The following is a 23,200-nucleotide window of genomic DNA, read 5'->3' as shown; positions in this document are numbered from 1 at the left end:
CCGGAGAGCGCCCAGCCCGGCCCTGCCCTTCCCCGGACGCAACGAGGCACGACACGGGCATTGTCCACTTTTATTGTTGGCAAAGGTTGTCTGGATGCAATAACACTGTCACAAGGGCACAGAGCAGCGTGGTGCTGGCCGGGCCCGGGGGCACCGGGCACACGGACATGCGGGGGGGACACACGTGGGGATGGGGAGCTGTGACCCCCCCACCCCGAGCTCCCCCCGGGGCATCCCCACGCCCGGCCGGCTCTATTTACAGTATTCACAGACGTTGTACCCAGCGAGTTAAATAACTACATCATTACACCACACGTCTGGGGCGGCTCCGGTGGGCTGCGGGGGTGGGCTGTCAGTCTGATAAGGTGCATGTTTAAAATAAAAATAAAAAACCAACAAAACGAAATAAAAACGAGGACAGAGAGAGAGGAGCCAGGCGTCCCCGCCGGGGGGTCCCGCAGCCCCCCGGGGGAGCAGCGAGGGTCGTGCTGTGACGGCAGCTCCGGGTCCAGGCGGGCTCAGGGCGCGGGCGGTGGCCCCGTGGGGGTGTCGGCCGAGCCCTCACAGCACCTCTATGGGCAGGGAGAGCGCGGGGTGAGCCCCGGGTGGGCACAGCGCTGACCCCCGCCACCCTCCCGCCGCTCACCTGTCACCTGCGGGGGCTTCACCACGGCCTGCTTGAGGAAGGGCTCCTTGTCGCCGAAGGGGATGATGCTGCCGGGGCTGCCGCCGTGGTGGGGGAGGTCCCGCAGCTCCTTGGGGCCCTCGGTGCCCGTGAAGCCGTTCTCGTGCTTGCCGGGCTGGACGCCGTTCACCAGGGCTGCTGCCTCCTTGGCGCTGTGGGGGACGGAGGGCTGGGGTCACCCGGGGCCCCGCAGCCCCCCTGCCCCCCCGGCGTCCCCGCGCTCACCTCGGCTGCAGCCCCTCGCCCACCAGGCCCTTCGTGCCCCCCGGTGTCCCCGCGCTCGGCGGCTCCGTCTCCGGGAGCTCCTCCGCCTTCGGGATCGGCCCCGGGTGCTTCTCGCGGCCTGGGGGGGTCACAGAGCCCTGCTCAGCCCCGGCCTGGGCCCAGCGGGGCTGGGGGAGCAGGACCCCGGCACCCTGAGGTGCCCACGCACCTGGGGCATCCTCCTGCTCGGCAGCTTTGCCGTTCACCACCTTCTTGTCCTCCTTCTTCTGCAGGGACAGCAGGGCCGTGAGGGGCAGCAGGGGCTGTGGGCAGGGGGGCTCTGCACAGACCCCCGTGTCCCCAGCACCTCGGGACAGGGGACAGGCCCCCACCTTGGCATCTGCTGCGTCCGACTTGCGCGTCCTCTTCATGATCTCCTCCAGGCGCTGCGGGCACAGCAGGGTCACACACGGCCCTGGTGCCAGGCAGGACCCTCTCCAGGGAATGCCCTGCTGTGCCCCGTGCCCAGGGGGGCCCCCAGCCCTCACCTTCTTCCTCTCCAGCCGCTCCTGCTCCTCACGCTGGAAGTGCTTCTCCCTCTCCAGGCGCTGCCGCTCGGCCTCTTCCCGTGCCCTCGCCTCGGCCTCTTCCCTCTGTGCCAGGGCAGGGCAGGGACTGGTGAGACAGGGCAGGGAGGGCTGGGAAGGGGCAGGGACAGTGGGGACAGGGTAGGGACAGTGGGGACAGGCTGCCACCCTGGGCGTTGAGGGGATGGGCTGGTCCTCACCCCTGCATCCCACTGGAGAAGGAACCAGACAAGAGCATCCCTGCCTTCCCCCTCCATCCCTGCCTTTACCCCCCATCCCTGCCTGCCTCCCTGTCCCCTGCAGCCCCTCACTCCCCACTCTGTCCCCCCGACCTGTCTCTGCAGCCGCTCCGTCTCCTCCCGCTCGGCCCGGGCTCTCTCCTGGGCCTCCTGGGCCTCTCGCTCCTCCTGCAGCCGCCGCTCCTCGTCCCTCCGCCGTGCCAGGGCCTCCCTCCGGCTCTGCTCCTCGGCCGCCCGCTCCTCCTGCGCCTGCCTGCGGGAAGGGGGCCCTCAGCACGGCAGGGGGGCCGGGGCAGGGGCCAGGGGTGCAGCACCCACCTCTCCTGCTCCTCCTGCTCCCGGCGCTCCCGCTCCTCACGCTCCCGCTGCTCCCGGGCCTGGCGCCGCTTCTCCGCCAGCAGCCGGGCGGCCTCCTCGCGGTCCGTGGTGCCAGCCGGGGGTCTGGCTGGGGGGCTGGCCGGCACGGGGCCGGGGGCTGCAGGGGCTGGGGTGGCTGCAGGGTGCGAGCAGGGTTAGGGCTGCTCTGGTTCCCCCCTGTCCCTGCCGCCCCACGGCCCCCCCGTACCCACCTGCTGATGGCTCCACGGGCACCTTGGGGGGCTCGGGAAGGGCTGGGGGCGCTGGGCCCCGCTCCTCCTCCTTCCTCTCCCGTGCCTTTGCCGGGCTCTCCTGCTCCACCCGCTCCTCCCGCGCCCTGGCCCGCACCTTGGGGGAGGAGTGGGCGCTGCGGGGCAGGGGGGGCTTGTGGGGAGAGCCGAGGGCCAGGCTGGGGGACGCTGGGCGGGCTTTGGGGGTGGCAGGGGACGAGGGACGGTTCTTGGGGGTGGCAGGGGATGAGGGACGATTCTTGGGGGTGGCAGGTGACGAGGGACGGTTCTTGGGGCCCGGGCTGCAAAAGGAGCAGGAGATGGTGTTACTGGGGCTGGGAGAGGCCCCGGGGGGGTCAGGGGGCCGGGTAGCCTTGGGTGGGGGGTCCCGACCTGCTGTCGGCCGCAGGCAGGAGCCGGGGCTGTGCCGCCGGCAGCGACTGCCGCTTCTTGAGGCTGCGCTCGCGGGACAGGGCGCTGCGCTCCTTGGCGTTCTCCCGGTCCTTCTCCTTCTTCTCCTTCTTCTTCTGTTCCAGACAGGGACAGACAGAGACAGAGACCGTGTCAGCACCAGGTGCTCGGCTCAGCCGGGAGCTGAGCCCCCGTGACCCCCCAGGTCCCCGCAGAGGTGGCACTCACGGGCGAGGGCTCGGTCCTGCGGCGCGGCGTCACGTCGGGGCTGGCGGTGGCCGCCTTCCGCCGCTCCCAGCACCGGTGTGGCAGCCGGTGGTTGTGGCAGGGGCTGAGGGGGCTGGCGGAGGCCGAGCGGGGGCACACGGGCACTGGGGGAGGAGTGACCACAGTCAGGACAGAGCCAGCACCAACACCAGCTCCCCGCTGGCCCCAGGCTCCCTCGTCCCACTCCCCTGTCTGTGCCAGGACCTGCATGTCCTGTCCCCTCCGGTGCTCACCCTGCTCCTTGCCGTTCCCAGCCAGCGTCACGGCGCTCCGGCTGCGCGCCAGGAAGGACAGGGTGGGTGTCATCAGCCGGTCCACGATGCTGCTCTCCCACGGGCTCAGCTGCAAGCTCCGGTCTGGGGAGGGAGAGGGGCCATTAGTGCACCCTGAGCCCCCAGACCCCATCCCAGCCCCACAGCCTCCGCTGCGAGGGAACGGCCGTGTGGCTGCGGCAAGGCTGGGGCACATGTGTGGTTCCAGGAGTGCCCAGAGCTCGGCCGTGTTGGGGAGGGGTCCCCACGGCCCCAGATGGCTGGAAGGGTCCCCACAGCCTCACACAGCTGAGCAGGATGAGGGGCCACGTGGGCACAAGCGTGTGTGGGCAGCTGGGCATCCGTGGGACGGCGCTGTGGCAGGACGACGATGGTGCCCCTGTGTCCCGCAGACACCCCAGTCACCACGCACCCACAGGACCACGTGCCACTCTGGTGACTCCAGCCCCTCCACTGTGCCCTCTCCTTGTGCTCGGCGATGGTTTGCACCCCCCATGCCCCTGCCCTGTGTGACCGAAGCCTTGGCATGGTGCCAGCTGCCGTGGGGACACCACAGTGTGCCCTCACCCCATGGGAGCTGTACCACATCACCGAGCGTGCCAGGCCAGGCTCATGGCACCCAAGGAACCTCCAGCCACACTACTGGCTCGGCTGGGCACAGGGCTGTCCTGGCTGCCCTCCAGTGCCTGTCACCAGCACCAAACAACCCACGGCGCACGGGAAGCACCCACGGAGATGGGACCCCTCTCATCGAGAGGTCAGGCCGGGAGCAGCACCAGCTGCTGGGAGGGGAGAGCACAGAGCCAGGGGTGCCACAGGGGGACAGGGTGGCAGGTCTGGCAGCGGCCCAGGGAGATGCTGCTCCTGCCCGGGCAGTGCCGGCAGCCCCGGGTGCTGCCCCTGGGCCGAGCCCCAGCATGGGGCAGTGGGAGCTGCTGCGTCACCACCGCCCGCCTCAGCTGCTCCAGCTATTTATACCCGGCCGGGAAGGCACCCATCTCCAGGCAACCCCGAAACACAACAGCCCCGGCACTGGACACATCCCTCCGGCACAGCCGCGGCCTTGGGCAGCGCTCCCAGGGCCGGGACGACCTTGCAGCACCACGGCCACGGCGCTCCGTGGCACCAGCCCCAGGAGCCTGTGCCCGGCCTCAGGCGGGTCAATGACAGGCAGCCCCTCTGTGGCTGCACCTGCACCCACCAGAGCTGCCCTGGGGCAGGGAGCCAGGCTCCCATCCCCATCCTGGCGCCTCATGGGGCTGCCAGCACCCAGCTGCTCCTCCTCCTCCTCCTCCTCCTTTTCCCAGCCTGTGCAGCCTCAAGGAGCCGCCGGCCGGCTCCAGCCTCCTCCTGCCAACAGCAAACGGCTTCTCCTCTCTCCGCGGGCACCTGGGGACGGGGGACCCTGGCCTTGGGGGTCCCCAGCGCTGGGCGGGGACTGGGCTGTGCCCCCTGCGCTGGGGCAAACGCAAAGGGCTCTTACTTCTACTGGGAGAGTTCCAGAGGGTGGCGGAGGATTTGGAGAGCCGCTTGTTGATTATAGAGTCGACGTGTTTGGGGAGGTTTACAGCGGACACCGAGCACCGGCTCGCACCTGGAGGAGGGAAAAGACACAAGGGCATTAAGGTCCCGGGGCCGGGGCCAGGCCCCCCGCATGCAGCATGCACGGCTGTGCCGGGGCACTGGGGTGGGAGCAGGAGGACACGGCACAGAGTGGGGCCAGGGGAGATGCTGGAGTCCAGGGACATGGCACAGAGTGGGGCCAGGGGAGATGCTGGAGTCCAGGGACATGGCACAGAGTGGGGCCAAGGGAGATGCTGGAGTCCAGGAACATAGCACAGAGTGGGGCAGGAGATGCTGGAGTCCAGGGACATGGCACAGAGTGGGGCCAGGGGAGATGCTGGAATCCAGGGACACGGCACAGAGTGGGGCAGGAGATGCTCTTATCCAGAGACACGGCACAGAGTGGGGCAGGAGATGCTGGAATCCAGGGACATGGCAGGAGACGCTGGTGTCTGGGGACATGACACACAGCACTGGCATTTGTCATGACAGCGTCTGAACCCCACAGGGTCATGCTGGGATCATGCAGGGATCTCATCCTTGGGGAGGCAGGGCAGCTCCTGAACCATGCTACAACAGTCTCCCCAAAAACAGTCCTGGGAACAGGGTGACCAGAGACCTCGGCGGCGCTGGCAAGCAGCCACCCTGGGGGAGCAGGGTGAGGTCCAGACAGACACAAGACAACGTCACGCTGGTGCTGGGTCGTATGGCAGTGCCAAGAGGGTGCTGGTGGCTGGCAGCACCTCCACAGAGTGCTGGGATCTCCCCAGTCTGGCCAGGCTCCTCTGGACAAAACAGCCAGGGAAGCTCTGGGCTGGTGGAGGTGGGACATGGGTGAGTCAGAGCTGGCAGCAGCTCTGGCAATGCACCCCTGCAGGAGGTGGCAGGGGAAGGTGTCCTCTTGCCAGACCCTGCTGGGTGTTGCACCACAGACATGTGGGGCTGTCCCCAAGTGTGCCACACACGGCACCTGGACAGGTGTACCCAGAACATGGTGCCTGTACACACAGCCCCGCCAGCTACAGCCGGGCACACGCCTGCACACACGTGGCACATGGTGCCAGTACACAGAGCCTGGCACACAGTGCCTGTACACAGCCTGGCCAGGTACAGCCAAGAACACAACATCTGCACACAGCCCCACCAGGTACAGCCAGGGCCACCACAGCCACCCCACGGTGGGCAGACAGACCCTGGGGACACAGCACTCCCCTCTCCGTCACCAATCCTTGCTGGACAGTGCCAGCACCTGCCAGCACAGCCCTGTACCCTCAGCAGTCAGGGGCGAGTGGAGACCTCCACCTGCCCAACCCTGGTGCCTTATTGCTCGGGGTGTCCCCAAGGAGCCCCTAAAGAGCGGGGCCACCTTCTGCGGCCACACACATGGCCACGGTCACCCCCACGGTCACTGGAGCTGGAGGGGCCAGCGCTGCCCCCACCCAGCTGGGGCACAAAGGGACACGCCACAGCACAGACCCCAGTCAGAGCCTGCAGAAGCCTTGCACAGCTCCACAGCCCCTGCCTGGCTCCCCACAGCTGCTGGAGAACTGGGGGCACGGCCACAGCATTCCGAGGCAGCCAGGGCTGTCCCTCAACACATCCCTGAGAAGAGCAGGGACCGTGATGCACGGCCTCCGGCTCACACCCATCCCCACCAGAGCAGGGAAAAGCCAAGGGACCCCGCGGGTCCCTGGCACAGCCCAGGGTGACGGCAGTGTGACCCCACTGCAGGGGGGCTGCGCTGGGTGTGAGGGTCTGGCGGAGCCGCGGCGTCCCTGGTGCCCACACCCAGCCTGGCACTCACCGTCCTTGTGTGCGGGGGAGCCGTGGTGCAGGGCCCCAGCCCAGGACCAGCGCTGCTGCCGGATCTCTGCCCACGTCTTCTTGGCCGACCGCTGGATCGCTGCCTCGTAGCGCTCCTGCCCCAGGGAGAGGGACGGGATGAGCCCGGAGCAGGGCTGGGACCGGCCAGAGCCTCCCGGCACGAGGCCATCGCAGCGATGGGGTGCTCGGAGGGAAACTGGGCAGCAACACCCACCCTGGCCAGGGCACCTGTGCCAAGGAGCAGGGCACCACGGAGGCTTTGCACCGTGAAGGATGGGCACAGCAGAGGACAGCCACAGGGGGCAGCTCCCAAAGGGCTAACGAAGCATCTCCCAAAGCACTGCCGGAGCCATAAGGACTCCATAGGGATCACATCCCATGTGCCTCCCCAGCTCCCCTGTCTGCTGCACCGTGACCCCCATTCCCACCTTGTTCTTCTCCAGCTTCTGTCTCTGCCGCTCCTCCAGGACCGCCCGGCGCTTCTCCGCCCGCAGCCGCTGCTCCTCCAGCCGTTTGCGCCGCTCCTCCAGCTGCTTCTCCCGCAGCAGCCGGGCCTTCTCCTCCTTCTCCAGCCACAGCACCCTCTTGGCAGCTGCGGGGGGCAGCGGGGTCGCACCCGAGGCACAGCCCTGGGCAGCCCCGCGGCGGGGCCGTGTGCCCGAGCCGGTGGCGTGGGGCCGTGGGGCGGCCGTGGCCAGGGCACGCGGCGGCATCGCGGCCGGCCGGCCAGCGAGGGAGGGGTTTGGGCCAGGACAAAAGGGAGGCCGGGAGCCCGCCGGGAGCCCGCCGAGCCGCGCGGTGAACAATGGGGGAATGAGGGTGGAAAGAGCGCGGGGACAAGGAGGCCCCATGCGTGCGCGGGGGCCCCGCTCGCCCGGTGCCCCGAGCCACTGTGGGGCTGCCTGGGGCTGCCTGGGGCTGCCTGCACATGGCAGAGCTGGGCACCGAGCTGGTGGCACCTGCACAGACCAGGGGGCACCCGTGTGCCAGGGGGTCAGTGCCATGCCAGGGGGTCAGTGCCGTGCATGGGAGGCAGAGCTGCCGGCACTGCAGCGCCCGCTCGGGCTCAGCCCATCACAGCTAATGGGATTGCCCGGCAAAGCTCCTTTAGCCCCTGCCTCCCCCCATCCATTTTCCCTCCCACCCCGCAGCCCCCTCTGCTCCCCAGCCTCATACCCAGGTACTTGGCCCGCTCCTCACGCCGTTCCTTCGCCTGCTTGTGCCTCGCCTGGGCTTTCTGGGCATCTGCAGTGGGGAGACACTGTCAGGATATCGCCTGGCCCCCGTGGGCATTGAGCAGTGCCCGCGGGTTGCAGCATCACCAGAGCACCCCAACCCCACTGGCACCCACCTTGCTTGGGCCGGGGGCTGGCGGCAGGAGATGGCGAGGGACGGTCACTCCGGGGGGTCACATCCTTTGAGGGCCCGGCCGTGGCACCCGGGGGGCTCTTGGCATCTGGGGGAGCTCCTTCCCCGGCAGCTGGGGCTGGGGTCTGGCTCCCGGGGGGCACCGTCTCCGCCGGGCGCGGGGCGGCAGCGTGGACGGGGCCCGGCTGCCCGGGGATGTGGGGTGACGCCTCTGCTTTGGGGTGCTCCGTCCCAGGGGGCTTGGGGGGCCCCGGGGGGGCCTGGTCACGCCAGGGGGGGACACTCTCTGCTGAGGGGGCCACGGCCACAGGGCTGGGGGACACGGGCTGTCCTGATGGTGTCACGGCTGGAGGGACAGGACGGTCACGCTGCGGGGGGCTGCTCTCGCAGGGGGGCATCACGGCTGGGGGGCACACGGGCTGCTGGGAGGGGGGCACGGCTCCAGGGGTGGGCAAGACGGTCTTTTCAGAGGGGGTGATGGCTGCAGGGACAGGCGGGACGGTCCTTTCGGAGGGGACGACGTCTGGAGGGACGGGCCGGTCGCGCTGGGGGGGGCTGCGCTCTCTCTGCAGGGCATCCCCGGGCGAGGGGGGCGGCGAGGAAGGGGGGGCCACGCTGTCTCCCATCGGGGATGGTGGCTTCCCTGCAACAGGGGCAGAGCAGAACAGAACAGTCTCTCAGTGGGGGAGCCTGGGGCAGCACCATCCTCCCCAGGCAGAGCCTGCTGGGGGGGCACAGCCCTGTCCTCCCCAAACACAGTCCTCAGGAGCAAGGCTGTCCCTGGCCACAGGGGCTAGGGCTGGTCCCTGGGCTCCCCTCTGGAAGGCAGTGAGACCCCCACCTAAGCCCTGCTGCTGCTGCTGCCCCCATCCTGGGGGGCACCCAGGGCGGGTGCCAGGGGCTGGGCACACAATGCACAGAGGGACCGGCCGGGCTCTGCCAGGCACTGCCACGACAAAGCTGCCCTTCATCCCCCGGCAGCTGCCACTTGGCCCTGCCGTGGGGGGACGTGGGGCCAGAGACCCTCCAGAGGCACGGGGACCCCTCTGCTCTCCCCGGAGGAGGAGGATTGAGGGGTTTCTGCCAGCCCTGGCAGCACGGCGGAGGCAGGATGGGCGCGGGCCCCTGACGTCACCGTCCCACGGCCCCTCTGGACCCGCAGCCATGAACTCACGGCCCAGGAATGCACACGAGGCTGCAGCAGCGCAGCCCCCTCCCCGTGTGGGGCCGGGGCGGCACAGGGCCACTCTATGCCCCCGAGGGGGGATTGCCCCCCATCCTGGCCAGCCCTGGGGGACCCCGAGGGAGCCGCTGCATGTGCCAAGGCGGTGACAGCGCCCGGTGAGGCCGTGGCACGTGCCCTCTGCAGGAGTGGATGTGTCACAGCTGCCCACGGTAACCACAGCGGTGGTGGCTCCCCCAGCCCCCCGTTATCAGTTATCAGCCCTCTGCAAACAAACCTTCAAGCACGTGCCTGGGTCCCAACCCCAACACCCACGCAGCGGGCAGTGCCATCACTCCTGCCTGGAATGATGCCCAACCCAGCCCAGGACACCCAGCTCCAGCCCCACTGGCACTGCTGCAGTGTGAGCCCCCAGCTCTGGGGGGTGGGATGGCAGGACCCCAGTGACCAGCACCCGCCGTGGGCTGATGTCACACACTGGCTCAGCTGTGTTTGCAGAGCTCTCCACAGCCCTCAGCGAGGGGCAAAGTGTGGGCTCTGCAAACACAGCCGGCGCCGTCCTCACCCACCTCACGGCTCCTCACCACCCCATGGTTCCTCACCCACCCCACAGCTCCTCACCACCCCATGGCTCCTCACCCATCCCATGGTTCCTCACTCACCCCATGGCTCCTCACCCACCCCACAGCTCCTCACCCAGCCCATGCCAGTGCCAGATGAGCCAGGGTCAGCCCAGGCTGCCCAGGGAGGCACCGTCAGCCCCCCTGTGCTCAGGCATGGGCACACCACAGGTCCCATGGGAGGGGCTGAGGTGCTGCTGCAGCTCCCCAGGCCGGGGCTGTGCCAGCAGGGTTCCCCCAGCCCGGGCTCTGTGGGGACACAGCCAGCCCCGGCCCCCCCGCAGACCTTCCGGGTATTTTCTGCTGCAGGAAGCCAGCCCATCCCCTGGCCCCGATCCTGCACATCCCAAGTCCCCAGTGCTGCGCCCTGCGGGGCAGCCATTGCTCTGATGCAGGGGGGGACTGTGCTGGGGCTGCAGCTGAGGGGGTCCCCTGCCCTCTCCCCCCAGGGCTTGGCACCCACAGGCAGCGGGGCTTGGCAGCCCCCAGGTGCCAGATCCCAGGATGGTACCTGGGGTGGCACCACTTGTGTCCCAGCTGGGAGCGGCGACCCCAGGAGCACTGGGGTGGCAGCCAGCCTGTGGGGCTGAGCAAAAAGCACCAGGTTGATCCTTCAAGCAGACAGAAATACCTGCTGGAGCCCCGGACGTGCAGGGAGCACTGGTGGGTGCCTCGTGCCACACCACACAGCCCGGCACAGAGCCCTGGGCAGGATCTGTCCTGCCCCAGTGGCTGGAGAGACAGCAGCACCCGTGGCCAGGGCAGGGCAGTGGGCACGGCCAAGACCCCCAGGCACAGCCAAGACCCCCAGCGCGGGGCTGGGCCAGCCCTGCTGCCATCTGTCCCTGTCGCTGCTCCAGCGCGGCAGCTGCCCTGAAACCCAACGCTGCCTGCGCCCAGTGCGGGCGTCCCCTCTCCCCCGGCCAGGGCATTCCACAGGGATTAGCTCCCGGCCCCCCAGACACGCAGGCACGGCCGCCCCGCAGCCCCCGGTCCCGGTGAGCCTGCGCGGCACCGGCCCCACTGGGACGGCGGCACCGGTCCCGCTGCTGGCACTGGGACAGCGCCGTGCCCGGCACAGGGCGAGGTGCTGCCCTCGACACCACGGCGCTCAGCCCATCTGACCCCTCCCCTAGGTCCCTTTGGTGCCAGTGCTTGTGCCACCGAGCACTGGTGGCATCTCCAGCGGGGCCGTGCCCGGCACAGCGCGGTCCCACGGCCGGCACATGGCCGGGGATGCTCAGCCAGGCGGAGGCAAATCCCCGGTGCCGTGAAGCGAGAGCACATCGAGGCCCGCGGGCGCCGCTCGGACCAGCGGCCCTCGTTAACCGTCCGCCACACATCCCCGCGGGGCACTGCCCATGAGGACGGGGGGGCACCCACCTCGTGTCACCTCAGCTCCCCCCAGCTCCATGTCCTCGTGTCCCCGCTCCACGGCACAGCCACAGCCGGGGCCGCCACGGGCTGCTCCACGTGTGGCACCCAGCGGGGCGGGGGGCATCGGCCAGGGCACGCCTCTGCCCCAGGGGCATGAGGAGAGCAGGGCTGGTGGGTGCAGTGGGGGTCAGTGGTGACCCCTGCAAAGCCACACAGAGGTGCTGGTGTCACAGTGCTCAGCTACCCTGACCATTGCACCAGTCCCTGCCGTGCCCAGGGACACGACCCCAAGGGGACCTCGAGCCCCAAGAGTACCCGCTGGCCCCACTGGGCTGCTCCCCCCTGCCCACGGGGACACCCACGTGCCCAGTTGCCTCCCCCACCTCGATGGCAGCCCCATGGCCACCTGGAGGAGAGAAAAGATGGGTCCCAAGGTCTCTCATCCCGGTGCCAAGCAGGGAAGCAGCTGTGGCCCCAGGGCAGGGATTGCTCTCTGTGTTCTGGTGTCTGCTCTACCTGAGGCCACCAGAGTGCTGTGGAGCACACCACAGGGGTGCTCCACGCCCTGGGGGTGCTCCAAGTGCTGGCACTGCCCCTTATCCCACTCCTGCCTCAACCTGTCTCAGATGTGCCTTAGGGCTGACTGCTGCCTGTGATACAGCACCCCTCACACCGGGATGACAGGGCAGTGAGCAAGTGCCCTTAACATGTCCCTGGCAGGTCCCTGGCACATCCCCAACACGTCCCCAGCATGTCCTGTCTGCAGGCACAGCACTGACACACACCCTCAGTCCCGGCTCACACGCCCGGGCAGGGAGACACGGACAATGCCAGCAGCCCCCACCTCGGGGGCAGCCAGTGCCACCCTGGCAGCCGCCATCGGCAATGACACCCAGTCCCCCAAGGGACAGTCACCCGCAGCCTGTCCCCGGGCACACGGGCACTGTCACCCAAGGCTGGCTCCTCTCCCCGCCAGCTTGGAGCCAGTGAAACACAGACGGCAGCACCAGGGCAGGTCAAGCATCAGCCCGCAGTGCCCCACCACTGCCCACAGCGTCGCTTCGGGGACAGGCCTCTGGGGACAGGCTGGAGCAGGGTAGGAGAGGTACAGGCAGCAGGGCAGCTGGGAGGACACAGCCAGGTGCCCGTGGTGGGTGCCAGGCAGAAGGAAGGGGCATCCAGCCCTCCTTCCCCCGGCCCATGCCCTGTCAGGCTCTGGGATGGAGGTGTGGGGAGCAGCCATGGGGGAACTGCCCCAACCCCTGGGCTGTGGCAGAGGCTGCCGAGCTCCCGCAGCACAGCCGAGCCGGTGGTGACGTGCCGAGCTGGAGAGCAACAAGGGGAACTTGGGATCTTGTGGCCAGAGCACAGCCAGAGCTGCTGGGGGGTTTCCAGGGTTTAAAATACACGTGGAGAAAAGAGCTGGAGCCGCTGCTGCACCCCGGCACCCCCAGAGCAAACTGTGACTGTGGTCACAGCACAGCCCCAAACAGCCCGAGGGCAGGGGCAGGAACACCTGCCCACCATCCATCTGGGCACAGCAGCAGTGGCGACAGGAGGTGCCCTCGTCCTTGGGGTGACCCATGTGGCACCGTCAGTGCCGAGGGCAGCCGGCCCAGCCACAGTCCTGAGAACCTGTCTGCTAGCATCACCTTGGGAAAACAGAAACCTGGCTGGAAGGCAGGGCATGGGATCCAGCCCTGCAGGGAGCAGGTGCTCAGCACCCCCCAAGAAACAGGGCCTGTGCCTCACAACGCAGATGCGGCACCTACCAGGGCTGGGCCGTGCAGGATCCTGCTCCGCTCCCGGCAGGCTGCCCGTGGTGCTGCCCTGCCCTGCCCTGCTTGGAGCCCTCCGAGGAGCGAGAGCTGTGCTAACTATTTTGGACATGGTACCACGGGACTGTCACATCACTGCTCCGCACGTCGCATCACGTTGCTCTGACGGTTTCACAGAGTGGCTCCCGCACTGGGAGAGCTCTCGAGCTGCTCCCAAACACAGGCGCTGGCGGGCAACCAGCTCACCCTCCCTCTCCACCGTGCCAGGAGAAGGGTTGGAGAAGCCAGGGGAAATCTAGATAAGAACAGACCCCTGCCTCCTCCCTGCCTTGGTCCTCGTCCTTCTGCCCACTGTGTCCACTGCCCACCTGGGCTGCTCCGCAGGGTCACACCCTGCCCTCAATGCCCTTTGTGAGTTCTTGGCCTCCAGTGCCACTGGCTACCCCACACCATGATGGGACCCGGTCCTGGGAGTGAAATCCCGTCCCCACTGGCAGCCAGGACACGGCACACCAGGGGAGCCAGGGCACTGGGTGGCAAGACAGGGAGCAGCCAGGGCTGCCCAGCCACATGGGTCACCCACATGGGACGAGTCACGGATGGTCCTTGAAGAAGGACATGGTGCAAAACCGCCCGTTCTGCTCTAGCACCATCCTCTGCTCGCGCTAGAGCTGCCAGCGACCCACCCTGGGGGTGTGCGGGGGGACCAGGATGGACGGGAGCAGCCAGCCCTGGTCCCGGGGCAGCGCCGCGTCGAGCGGGCAGGGCACGGCGGGTGGGAAGGCGGCGAGCGGGGCTCAGACAACATGTCTGGCGCAGGACGCGTCGTTCGGGCAGCGATGCCGGGACCGGCGGCCGGTTGGTGCAGGAGTCTCCGGTTTTCAGCATCGCCGGGAGCCGCAGCCATCCCGCTCCTCCCGCCATCCCTCCCTTTCCGCGGGCCAGGGCCGAGGGCGATGGAGCACCGGGGCCGAGGGGGAGGGGAGCCGCCTCTGCTCTTCCTCCCGCGGTGGGAAGCGGCTCGGCCGCGGAGCTCTGCTTAGTCACAGCGAGAGCTGCGCTGGAGCCCCGGGAGGCAGCGCCAGCCCCGGCCCCGGCCCCGAGCGCGGCCCCGCCGCCGCCGCCCTCCCCGGTTCATCCCGGGGCAGCGGGACCGGCCCTGCCGGGACGAGCCCCGAGTCCACGCGGCGGGGCGGGGGCGGCCCCGGGCGGGCGGGGGGCAGCGGGTGCCTCCCACGGGGGGCATCGCCCACCGGCCGGCGGGGACGAGCCGGGGGCTCCCCAAGGGCAGCCCCCCCGCACCCCCCCGGCGGCGGGGCCGGGGCCGCCACGGCCCACCCCAAGATGGAAGGGCCGTGCCCGGGCTTTGTCCCTCCCGGGAAGCCGCCCCGGCCCCGACAGTGCGTTTTCCCCCCCGCGGCTCCTCCACCGCCGCCCCGGGCCGCCGCCCCGCTCCGCTCCGACGCATCCCGCGGGCCCGGCGGCCGCCGCATCCCCGCCGGCACCGCCGGCCCCATCCCGCACCCCCGGCGGACCCCGCACCCCCGGGCCGCATCGCGCACCCCCCCGGCCGCATCCCGCACCCCAGCTTCGCGCAGCCCCGCGGGGCGGGAGGGGGCCCCGGGCGCCCACGGGAGCCGGTACCGGAGGCGGTGCCGCCGCGGATCCTTACCGAGGGGCTGGGGCTGGGGCCGGGGCTGCGGCTCCCGCCCGGCGCGGCTCCGCTCCATGGCGCGGCAGGCGCAGGGGCTGGCCCAGCCCCGCTCCCCCCGGCCCGCGGGGGAGGACGCTCAGCGCTCCCCGCCCCGGCCCCGCGGCCCCGGCCGGGGGGAGCGGCCGGGGGATGCTCCGCCTCGCCCCGGCTCCAGGCGCGGCCCCGCAGCCCCGACCCGGCGCCGCTCCTCCCGCAGCCGGGGCTGGGACCCCGCGCCCGTCACCGCGGCCTCGGGCCTGCCCCGCCGCCGGTCTCCGCCGTGCACAGCATCCCCCAGCTTTGCTCGGCAACTCGCCCGTCTCCAGCCCCGCCTCCCCCAGATTTTGGGGCTCGCACACACATTTTACGATGCTTCGGTCACCCGCGAAGCGCTGGCCCCGCAGTAGCCACCGCCCGCCCCGGGCAGCCCCACGATGCACAGCCAGCGCCAACGGGACCAGCTGCCCCAGCCCAAATCACCCCAAAAGGACACCGATTTCCCGTCCCCGAGCCCCACCTCAGCTGCTCGAGAGGCCTTGGAGCTGCTGCTCCCCCTCCCCGTCACACGTGAGCCTTAGTCACCGCCAGCAGCTGCCCCCACTCCCGCAGCTGCCCCCCGCATCCCCCCTGCCCCGGGAACCGGCAGAGAACAGAGGCCTCTCCCGCCCCCCGGGCAGGAGCAGCGGCCTCGGCTCAGCCCCGCTCAGAGTGAAACCCCTCCTGGCCCACAAGGAGCGGGGATGGGCCGGGAACGCTGCCCCGTCCCTGCCCAGGCAGAGGCACAGCCAGGGAGAGGGGGTATGTGGGCAGCACCAGCAGTGGGAGGAACACAGCTTCAGGCTCTGAAGGGGCAGCAGGAACCAGGGACATGTCGTTGTCCACCACGTGGCCAGTGTGCTCTGGGCATCCTACACAGTGCCCGGGTTCACAGGGATGTGTGGATCAACAGAGCCAGTTTCCTGCAGGCAGCACCCATCAGAGATGCCTGTTTTGGGGATGATGTCACCACAGGCCAGGAGATCCCCTGCCACTCATCCTCCCTCACCTACCGGGCAAACAGGTTTCCCAAAATCCCAGCCCTTTCCTCTGGAAGAGTATTCCCCTGACTCAGAAACAGGGAGCTCCTCAGCAGACAGGGTAGCCCCACTCTGTGATTCTGGAGGGGTGACTCTACACCCCAAATCACTCCAAAGTCTTCTCACCTTCCCACAGCCCCCAGTCCTGTGCCCTCTCACCCAGCTCAGCCAGAGCAGAGGCTTCCTGAAACTCCCAGAGCCTCACCCGCTGGCTGACTCCCTGCCGGGGAATGCTGCTGGCCAAGCCCTGGCTCTGGGAGCTGGGCACCCCAGGGAGATGGCAGGGAACAGGGGTACAGTGTCCCAGTGAACCCACAAACCCAGGGGACACCCCAGGATGGGGAAGGGGAACAGCCCCACTCTCACAGCTCTGTGGCTGAGCCTCCAAGGGGCTGCAGGAGCCCCACGGTCCCTTATTTCCATGGCACACAAAGGACCTGGCAGAGCAGGGCTGGGGCCACTCCATGACCTGCTCCCAGGGTGCCCTTAGGTGGCTTCCAAGGCCCCTTTCCCTGGCAGGGTCATGTCCCTGTGGGTCCCACAGCATTGCCCAGAGCGGACAAACTTCCTGAGACTCCAGGACAGCCTGGCACTGGGTCCAGCCAAGCCTGTGGTCCTGATCCCCACAGCAGGGCCAGCCTGGAGCAGGGGGCAGAGTGGGGAAGGGGCAACCATGAGCGTGGCCATGCTCTGATGGGTGTTCCCAGTGTGGGCAGAAGCACAGAGGACTCGTGGCCGCCACACCAGCCCAAGTCAATGGGCTTATACAAGCAGGGCATCGACCAAACGCTCCCTGCAGGCAGAGCCCTGCTGTGTCGGGGTTCCTGGGTCCAGCCCCCCCAGTCCTCTGGTGCTGGGAACAGCCGCCCTCCCTGCGCTGATGGAAAATCCAATGAGCTCATGATGAGCACGGTGCCCAGCCCCAGCAGCTGCACGTCCCGGTGCTCCCCGTGCTCCTCACCCCGTGGCCTGGGGGGCACCACTGCCATGGCTCCCTCAGGCCAGCGTGGGGAGGGGGCTGCACCCCACGGGCTGGGCTCCAGCCGTGGTTCTGGCCTCCTCAGCATGCCCAGCACCCGGCCCTGATGCTGCTTGTGGGGACCCAATGGGCTGAGCACCCCAAAGTCAAAGGACAACTGCAGACACAGCCCAGCCCTGCCGGTGTGAGCTGGGAAGCTGGGAGCAAACAGGGATGAGGATGGCAAACAAACCCCCCCAGCACCTCTGGGCAAAGTACCGTGGTGGGACACCCCATCCCATCCACTCCCCACCCCTCTGCCCCCACCTCTCTCCTCAGCCCAGGACTTTGCCCCAGCCCCAGGCTGCTCCCACCCTGCTGCTCTGTGGCACTGTGGCCACAAGGGCTGATCTGAACCCCTGTCCCCAAAACACTCCAGCTGACCCCCACCAGCCCTGGGGCAGTGACCCAGCAGGACCCCAGGGGTGAGTGTCTGTCCCTGTGCCCTGTCCCAGGGTGCAGCAGGAGCCTGTCGCCAGCAGTGTGCCAGGGCAGCCACCAGCCCACCGGCATCTTGCCGTGGGGCCACACCGTGCCTGGTGGCAAATCCCAGCTGCTGCAGCACAGTCCCCTGTGGGTGCTGGTGACAAATGGGCCAGCAATGGGCTGAGCCCTGCCCTGCCCTGCCGCAGCCCGCGCCCGCTCTCTAATTATCCCAAGCCGCATCTGTAATTAGTGTCCTGATGTCATGGGGTCAGGCCTGGGCAGCCCCACGCGCTCCCCGCCACCCCCACCTTGGCCTCTGGCCCCAGGGCTGAAGGAGATCAGAGTCCTCCAACACCATCCGGAGGAGTTCCTGCCTGGCTCCGGCTCCCTGCCAGCACTGCCTCAGGAATCCTATCCCGGCCCTGTCCCACAGCCCCTGAGCTGCTGTAGGGCTGGATCTGTCCCTCTGACCAGCACAGGGCTCGGTCGCTCCCACTGCCGCACCTCTGCCCTGGCTGTACCCTGCCAGGGACAGATCCTGCCCGCACAAGAGAGAGGCCAGTCCCTGCCCTCCCGAGCCTCCCTGGGCTGCCAGTGACCCGCTCCCTCTGCACAGGGAATGCGCTGGAGCAGCCCAGCAGCTATAAATAGAGCGGGAGGCACAGGCATGTGCGGCCACGGCACACGCTGCCCGGCCACTGCCCGGTGGCCTGTGTGGGGCATGGGCAGGGGGTGGGGTGCAGGGGGTGGGACAGGGATGGGAGGAGGGAAAAAGCACGAGGCAGAGAAAGGGCACTGTGGTCCTGCTGCAGGAGGATCCCAGCACTGCGCCAGGGGGACAGAGGGGAGGAGGCCCCACGAAGCCACTGCGGAGCACCAGCACTTTATTGCAGGGCAGACGACCCCCGAGCTCCCCGTGGCACACCTCTCACCCCTTCCCTCGGCCAGCACCCCGCTGCTGCCACTGCACCGTCAGCACCCGCGCAGGGGCCGGGCCGCGCCGGTGACGCCGAACCGCGCGCTCAGCACCTCCGAGGGCGCCCGCGTCCGCTGGCCCGGCTGCTGCCCCCCGGCAAAGAGGGTGAAGGTGCCGGGCTCCAGGAGCCAGTCCCGCGCCCACACCGCGCGCTGCTCGGCCAGCACCTGGAAGGACAGCTTGGTCTCCTGGCCGGCCGGCACGGCCACGCGCCGGAAAGCCACCAGCTGCCAGCGCGGCACCGGCACGGACGACTGCTCCCAGCGCAGGTACAGCTGCACCACCTGCCCGGAGGGACAGGAGTCAGTGCCACAGGGACCCCCCGGCAGCCCCCTGGCAGGGGAGAGCCAGGGCACATCCGTGCCCATACAGCCAGCTCAGTGCAGAGCAGCCGTGCCCACCTCCTCGCCATCACGCGGCCCCGTGTTCTCCAGCACCACAGACACGGTGAGGTTGGCACAGACAGGCAGCACCAGGGGGCTCAGCACCAGGTCCCGGTAGTGGAAGGCGGTGTAGGAGAGCCCGTACCCGAAGGGGTAGAGCGGGGCCTCCTGCCCGTAGTACCGGTACGTCCGTCCCTCCATGGTGTAGTTCTCCATCGGCGGCACCTGAAGGACACAGGGCAGTGGAGCAGGGCAGGGCTGGGTGGCCATGGACAAGCACCAGCCCTGCATCCCACCACTGCTCTGGCCACCAAGGCAGGAAAGGGCTACAGGTGCCACCAGCACCCCCACCTTACCTGGTGCATGCCCGCGGGCCACGTGGCCGGCAGCCGCCCGGCCGGGCTGGCCCCCACCTCGCCCAGCAGGACCCTGGCGATGGCCAAGCCGGTGGCCTGGGCAGGGAAGAAGCAGGCCAGGATGGCCCCCACGCCATCGTGTGCCTGCGCCCAGCTCACGTCCAGGGGCCCCGCGTTGAACAGCAGCAGGATGACGGGGCGCCCAGCGGCTGCGGGGAGGTGGCTGTCACTGAGAGCCCTGCAGGGGCACTGCTGGGACAGCTCCGGGGTGTCCCGTGGATGGGCACCACCTGGGAGGGCTGTGGCCCCACTCGCTGGGCCCCACAGAGCCCCTACCTGCCTGCACGGCGTCCTGCAGCAGCTGCAGCTGGTGCCCCGGCAGGGACAGGTCGCTCCGGTCCTTCGCCTCTGTCTCCACACCCACCCCTGCGTGGGGACAGCCAAGGGACAGCCCCTTACACCCACCCGGGGCACTGCAGGCAGACAGGGCAGAGGGACACTGCCTGCCTCAGAGGGAGCTCACGGGCCCCCCTTCTCTCCCAGAGCGCTCCCCTTCCCTTGGCAGTGCCCACCCGGTGCTCCCACCTACCTGTGCCCAGGCAGACCACCACCAGGTCGGCCGCCCCCACTGCCCCCACCACCTGTGCCCGGGAGTACCGCCGGCACCGGGGCTCTCTGCAGCCCGCCGCAAAGCTGACGTTGGCCCCCAGCGTCTCCAGCCCCCTCCTGTGCCAGGGAAGAGCAGAGGGCACAGGGGCTGCTCTGCCCCAGGTTCGGGGCACACTGGGGATGCCCCCCTTCCCCTGCCCCCCAGCGAAGGGAGGAGCAGCTCCAGCAGCAGCCCCAGGCAGTGCCCAGGACAGGGGAACACGAGGTGGCACCGCGCTGTCTCACCGGGGAGTGTGGATGTACTGAGGCTCTGGCACTGGTGCGTAGTCCCCGAACAGCACCCTGGGGTTGTCAGCGAAGGGACCCACCACCTGCAGAGGGCAGAGGGGTGGCGGTGGGCACTGGCAGCCCTGTGCCACCTGTGTGAGCGGGGTACAGAGCCAGCAGCAGCCCCTGGGTCACCGTGTCCCCCTGCCTGCCCCGTGCAGGGGCTCACCGCGAGGCGCTGGCCGTGCAGGTCCCGAGCCTGCAGGGGCAGCGTCCCCCGAATGTTCTTCAGCAGAACAAAGCTCTTGACAGCAGCTTCCAGTGAGAGGTTGCGGTGCTCAGGGCTCTGCACCACGCTCAGGTCCAGGGCACTGTAGGGGTTCATGTCTGGGGGGTCGAACTCCCCCAGCCGCATCCGCGTGTAGAAGAGGGGCCGGACTCGGTCACGCAGCATCTGCAGAGACCCCAACCCCAAAACCTCAGCTGTGCTTGGCAGGGACAGACAGGGCTCCCTGCCCCCCTTGCCCTGCTCCCCTTGGCTCACCTGCAGCGTGATGTTGCCCATGGCCAGAGCCTGAGGGATGTGCATGAAGATGTTGTTCCTCATGCCATAGGAGAGCTCCAGGTTGCAGCCGGCGTTGACCGAGGCTGCCATGCCAGAAACAAGGGAGAACACCCGTCACAGCCGTGGGATGCCCGGGGACCCCACACCCAGCCCGTGAGCTCACCGACTGCCGTCTCCAGGAAGGTGTGTGTGTAGTGGTGCCCCAGCATGATGAGCTCCAGGGCCCCCTCGTCGCTCACCACGTACCCCTCGAAGCCCCACTCGCCACGCAGGATGTCCGTCAGCAGCTTCTTGTTGGCACAGGCGGGAACGCCGTTGATCCTGTCGGAGAGGGGATGGAAGAGCCGGGCACCAGCCATGCCGTGGGCAGCCCAGCCCACATGGCCCCCACTGGGCTCCCAACCTGTTATAGCTGCACATGAAGCTGAAGGAACCAGCACGGACACACGCCTGGAACTGGGGCAGGAAGGTCATGCGCCAGTCCCGCTCCAGCACCTGCGAGCGCCACAGCAGAGCAGGGTCAGGAGTGCCCGGAGTGTCACCTGCCCTCCTGCCACCCTGGACCTGCCGCACTCGCCTTGGCGTCGAAGCTGAGCCTGGATTCGGGGATGTTCTCAGGGCCCCCGTGCACGCTGAAGTGTTTGCAGCCGGCGCTGGCCTTGATGTAGCGGGGGTGCTGGCCCTGCAGCCCCTGCACGAAGCTGCGGCCCAGCTCCCCACTCAGGAATGGGTCCTCCCCGTAGGTCTCCTGGCCGAGGTGCAGGCGGGTCATCACCGAGACTCCCAGCCCCATGTCCCCACTGCCATGTCCAGCTGGTTGGCCACGGTCCTGTGTGGCCTGATCCCGGCCAGGGGCCACCCCCCCACTCTGGCACCTGGTTCCTGCCCCACAGCGGGTGCCTCATGATGTTCAGGACGGGGCTGAAGCAGCTGAGCCCGGTGTGGTCCCCGTAGCGGCCGGTGGCGGCGAAGTCGTTGTGCTTGGCTCTCACCTCGGTGGCCGTGGCATTGGCCACCCGGTAGATGAGCTCGGGGCTGTGGGGACGGCAGGGGGGTGTCGGGGGGAGTGGACGAGGGGGGACCTGTCTCACAAGGTCACATCCCACACCCCCGGGTGCCCCGGTGCCGGTACCTGAAGGTGGCAGCGAGCCCCAGCGCCTGCGGGAAGGCTGTGGCCCACCCGGGCGCCTCGGCATCGCCCCGCAGACACTCCGTGTTCCAGTTGTAGGGCGCGATGCCCAACCGCGGGATGGGGGGCGCGGGGCCGTTGCGCATCGCTCCCCCCCTCGCCACCTGCGGGGCAGCGGCGCTGAGCGGGGGGTCCCGCGGGGGTCCCCGGGGGGGTCCCGCCGCCCCCTCACCTGCAGCACCAGCTCGGCGGGGCTCAGCCGGCCCAGCAGGTCGTCGAGGCGGCGGTGCCAGGGCAGCGCGGGGTCCCAGAAGGGGAAGGGAGGCGGCCGCGCCCGCACCGGGCCCGCGCACAGTGCCGCGCACAGTACCAGGACCCGCAGCGCCAGCGCCGCTCCCGGGCTGGTCCCGCACGGCATGGCCCGGCCCGGCCCCCGGGACCCGCACGGCATGGCCCAGCTCGGCCCCCGGGACCCGCACGGCATGGCCCAGCTCGGCCCCCGGGACCCGCACGGCATGGCCCAGCTCGGCCCCGGCGATGAGCGAGGCGGGGCGGAGTGTGGCGGAGCCGGTCCTGCGCCCCCGGACGGGGCGGAGCGCGGCGGGGCGGGACGGGGGTCCTGGGGCTCTGTCGGGTCCCGGCCGCTCCCCGGACCGATTAGCTGGATGCGTCAGGGTCTGTGTTTGGGGGCGGCGACCCCCGAGCTCCGCGCGGCCGGGCCCCGCCGCGGGGACAGGTCGCGGCGCTCCGGTTCCACCCGCCCCCTCCCCCGAGCATCTCCCGTCTGCGAGCGGGACCCGGCAGAGCCGCCCGGCGCCGCCAGACCGGCTCCCGGTGCCTCCCGGCTGCAGCGGGAGCTGCCTCACCTGGGAAGAGTCCCCACGGGGCGTCCAGGAGATCCAAGGAGCGAGATGCCAGCAGGGATGCCCTGTGTGCCCCACGTGCCGCCCAGCTCAGCTCGGCGGGGCACTGCCAGGGACTCCTGCGGTGACCAGGGACACGATGTCTTCTTAGGCTGGGTATCAGGGAAGGTTCCTCCCCCAGAGGCTGGTTGGGCACTGACCAGGCTCCCCAGGGCAGTGGGTACAGCACCAACCCTGCCAGAGCTCCAGGAGCATTTGGACAACGCTCTCATGGACAGGGTGGGATTGTTGGGGTGTCTGTGCAGGGCCAGGGGTTGGATTGGATTGGATGGTCCTTATGGGTCCCTTTGCACTCAGGACGTTCCATGATTCCACAGTCTCCAGTGGCCACCAGTGCACCAGAGCCACCCTGGCGGAGAGCACGAGGTGGCACTGGGGACTGGGAGCAGGAGGGGAGCTGGCACTGCAGGGGTGGAGACGGGGAGCACAGACATCCCATCACCTCCCTGGCACGACGGAGGTGCCGCTGGCAGCCCCCCAGCCCAGACTGACCCCGCTGTGCCCTGGTGCCAGGCCCGGTGCCTCGCCGCCGGCACAGCCCGCGGTGTCCCGGAGACGCGGCCATGTAAGGCAATGTCCCCCGCAGCCCGGCCGGTCCCCGCGCTCCCGGCCCGGCGGGGACAGCCAGCCCGCTCCCAGCTGCTGGATTCCTGAGCAGCCGGCGGCGCTGGGGGGGTCCCTCTGAGCCCACAGCACGTCCTGCCCACGGCACGCAGCCCCGGCCGAGCCACTCACTCAGGGACAGGTCTGGAGGAGAGACATAACGGAATGAATAAATAAACAACAGGCGGATTAAATGAATGAATGAAAAATA

At 69.4% G+C, this 23,200-nt stretch overlaps 2 protein-coding genes across 2 annotated transcripts; both read right to left on the bottom strand.

Annotated features, from left to right (window-relative positions):
- Positions 1–56: 56 nt before the first annotated feature.
- Positions 57–15,044, bottom strand: MAP7D1 (MAP7 domain containing 1). Its single transcript, XM_032710227.1, has 18 exons — positions 14,638–15,044; positions 7,991–8,650; positions 7,816–7,884; positions 7,068–7,231; positions 6,620–6,734; positions 4,736–4,846; positions 3,214–3,336; positions 2,942–3,084; positions 2,696–2,829; positions 2,285–2,604; positions 2,034–2,208; positions 1,809–1,968; positions 1,438–1,542; positions 1,282–1,335; positions 1,119–1,176; positions 911–1,028; positions 647–837; positions 57–572 (listed from the first exon to the last, which is right to left on the bottom strand). The coding sequence occupies exons 1-18, from the start codon at positions 14,693–14,695 to the stop codon at positions 562–564; spliced, it is 2,769 nt and encodes a 922-aa protein (XP_032566118.1). The 5' UTR covers positions 14,696–15,044; the 3' UTR covers positions 57–561.
- Positions 15,045–18,023: 2,979 nt separating this feature from the next.
- LOC116798008 (probable beta-D-xylosidase 2) lies at positions 18,024–21,881 on the bottom strand. The gene is made up of 14 exons (XM_032710060.1): positions 21,696–21,881; positions 21,467–21,627; positions 21,210–21,369; positions 20,912–21,082; positions 20,738–20,829; positions 20,498–20,655; positions 20,314–20,417; positions 19,999–20,223; positions 19,788–19,873; positions 19,483–19,619; positions 19,230–19,319; positions 18,894–19,102; positions 18,556–18,762; positions 18,024–18,438 (listed from the first exon to the last, which is right to left on the bottom strand). Exons 1-14 carry the CDS (start codon positions 21,879–21,881, stop codon positions 18,151–18,153), a joined length of 2,274 nt encoding a protein of 757 aa, XP_032565951.1. The 3' UTR covers positions 18,024–18,150.
- Between the last annotated feature and the right edge of the window lie 1,319 nt (positions 21,882–23,200).

Source organism: Chiroxiphia lanceolata, chromosome 24 (genome assembly GCF_009829145.1).
Source record: "Chiroxiphia lanceolata isolate bChiLan1 chromosome 24, bChiLan1.pri, whole genome shotgun sequence".
NCBI lineage: Eukaryota > Metazoa > Chordata > Aves > Passeriformes > Pipridae > Chiroxiphia > Chiroxiphia lanceolata.
This window is presented reverse-complemented; position numbering and strand designations above follow the sequence as displayed.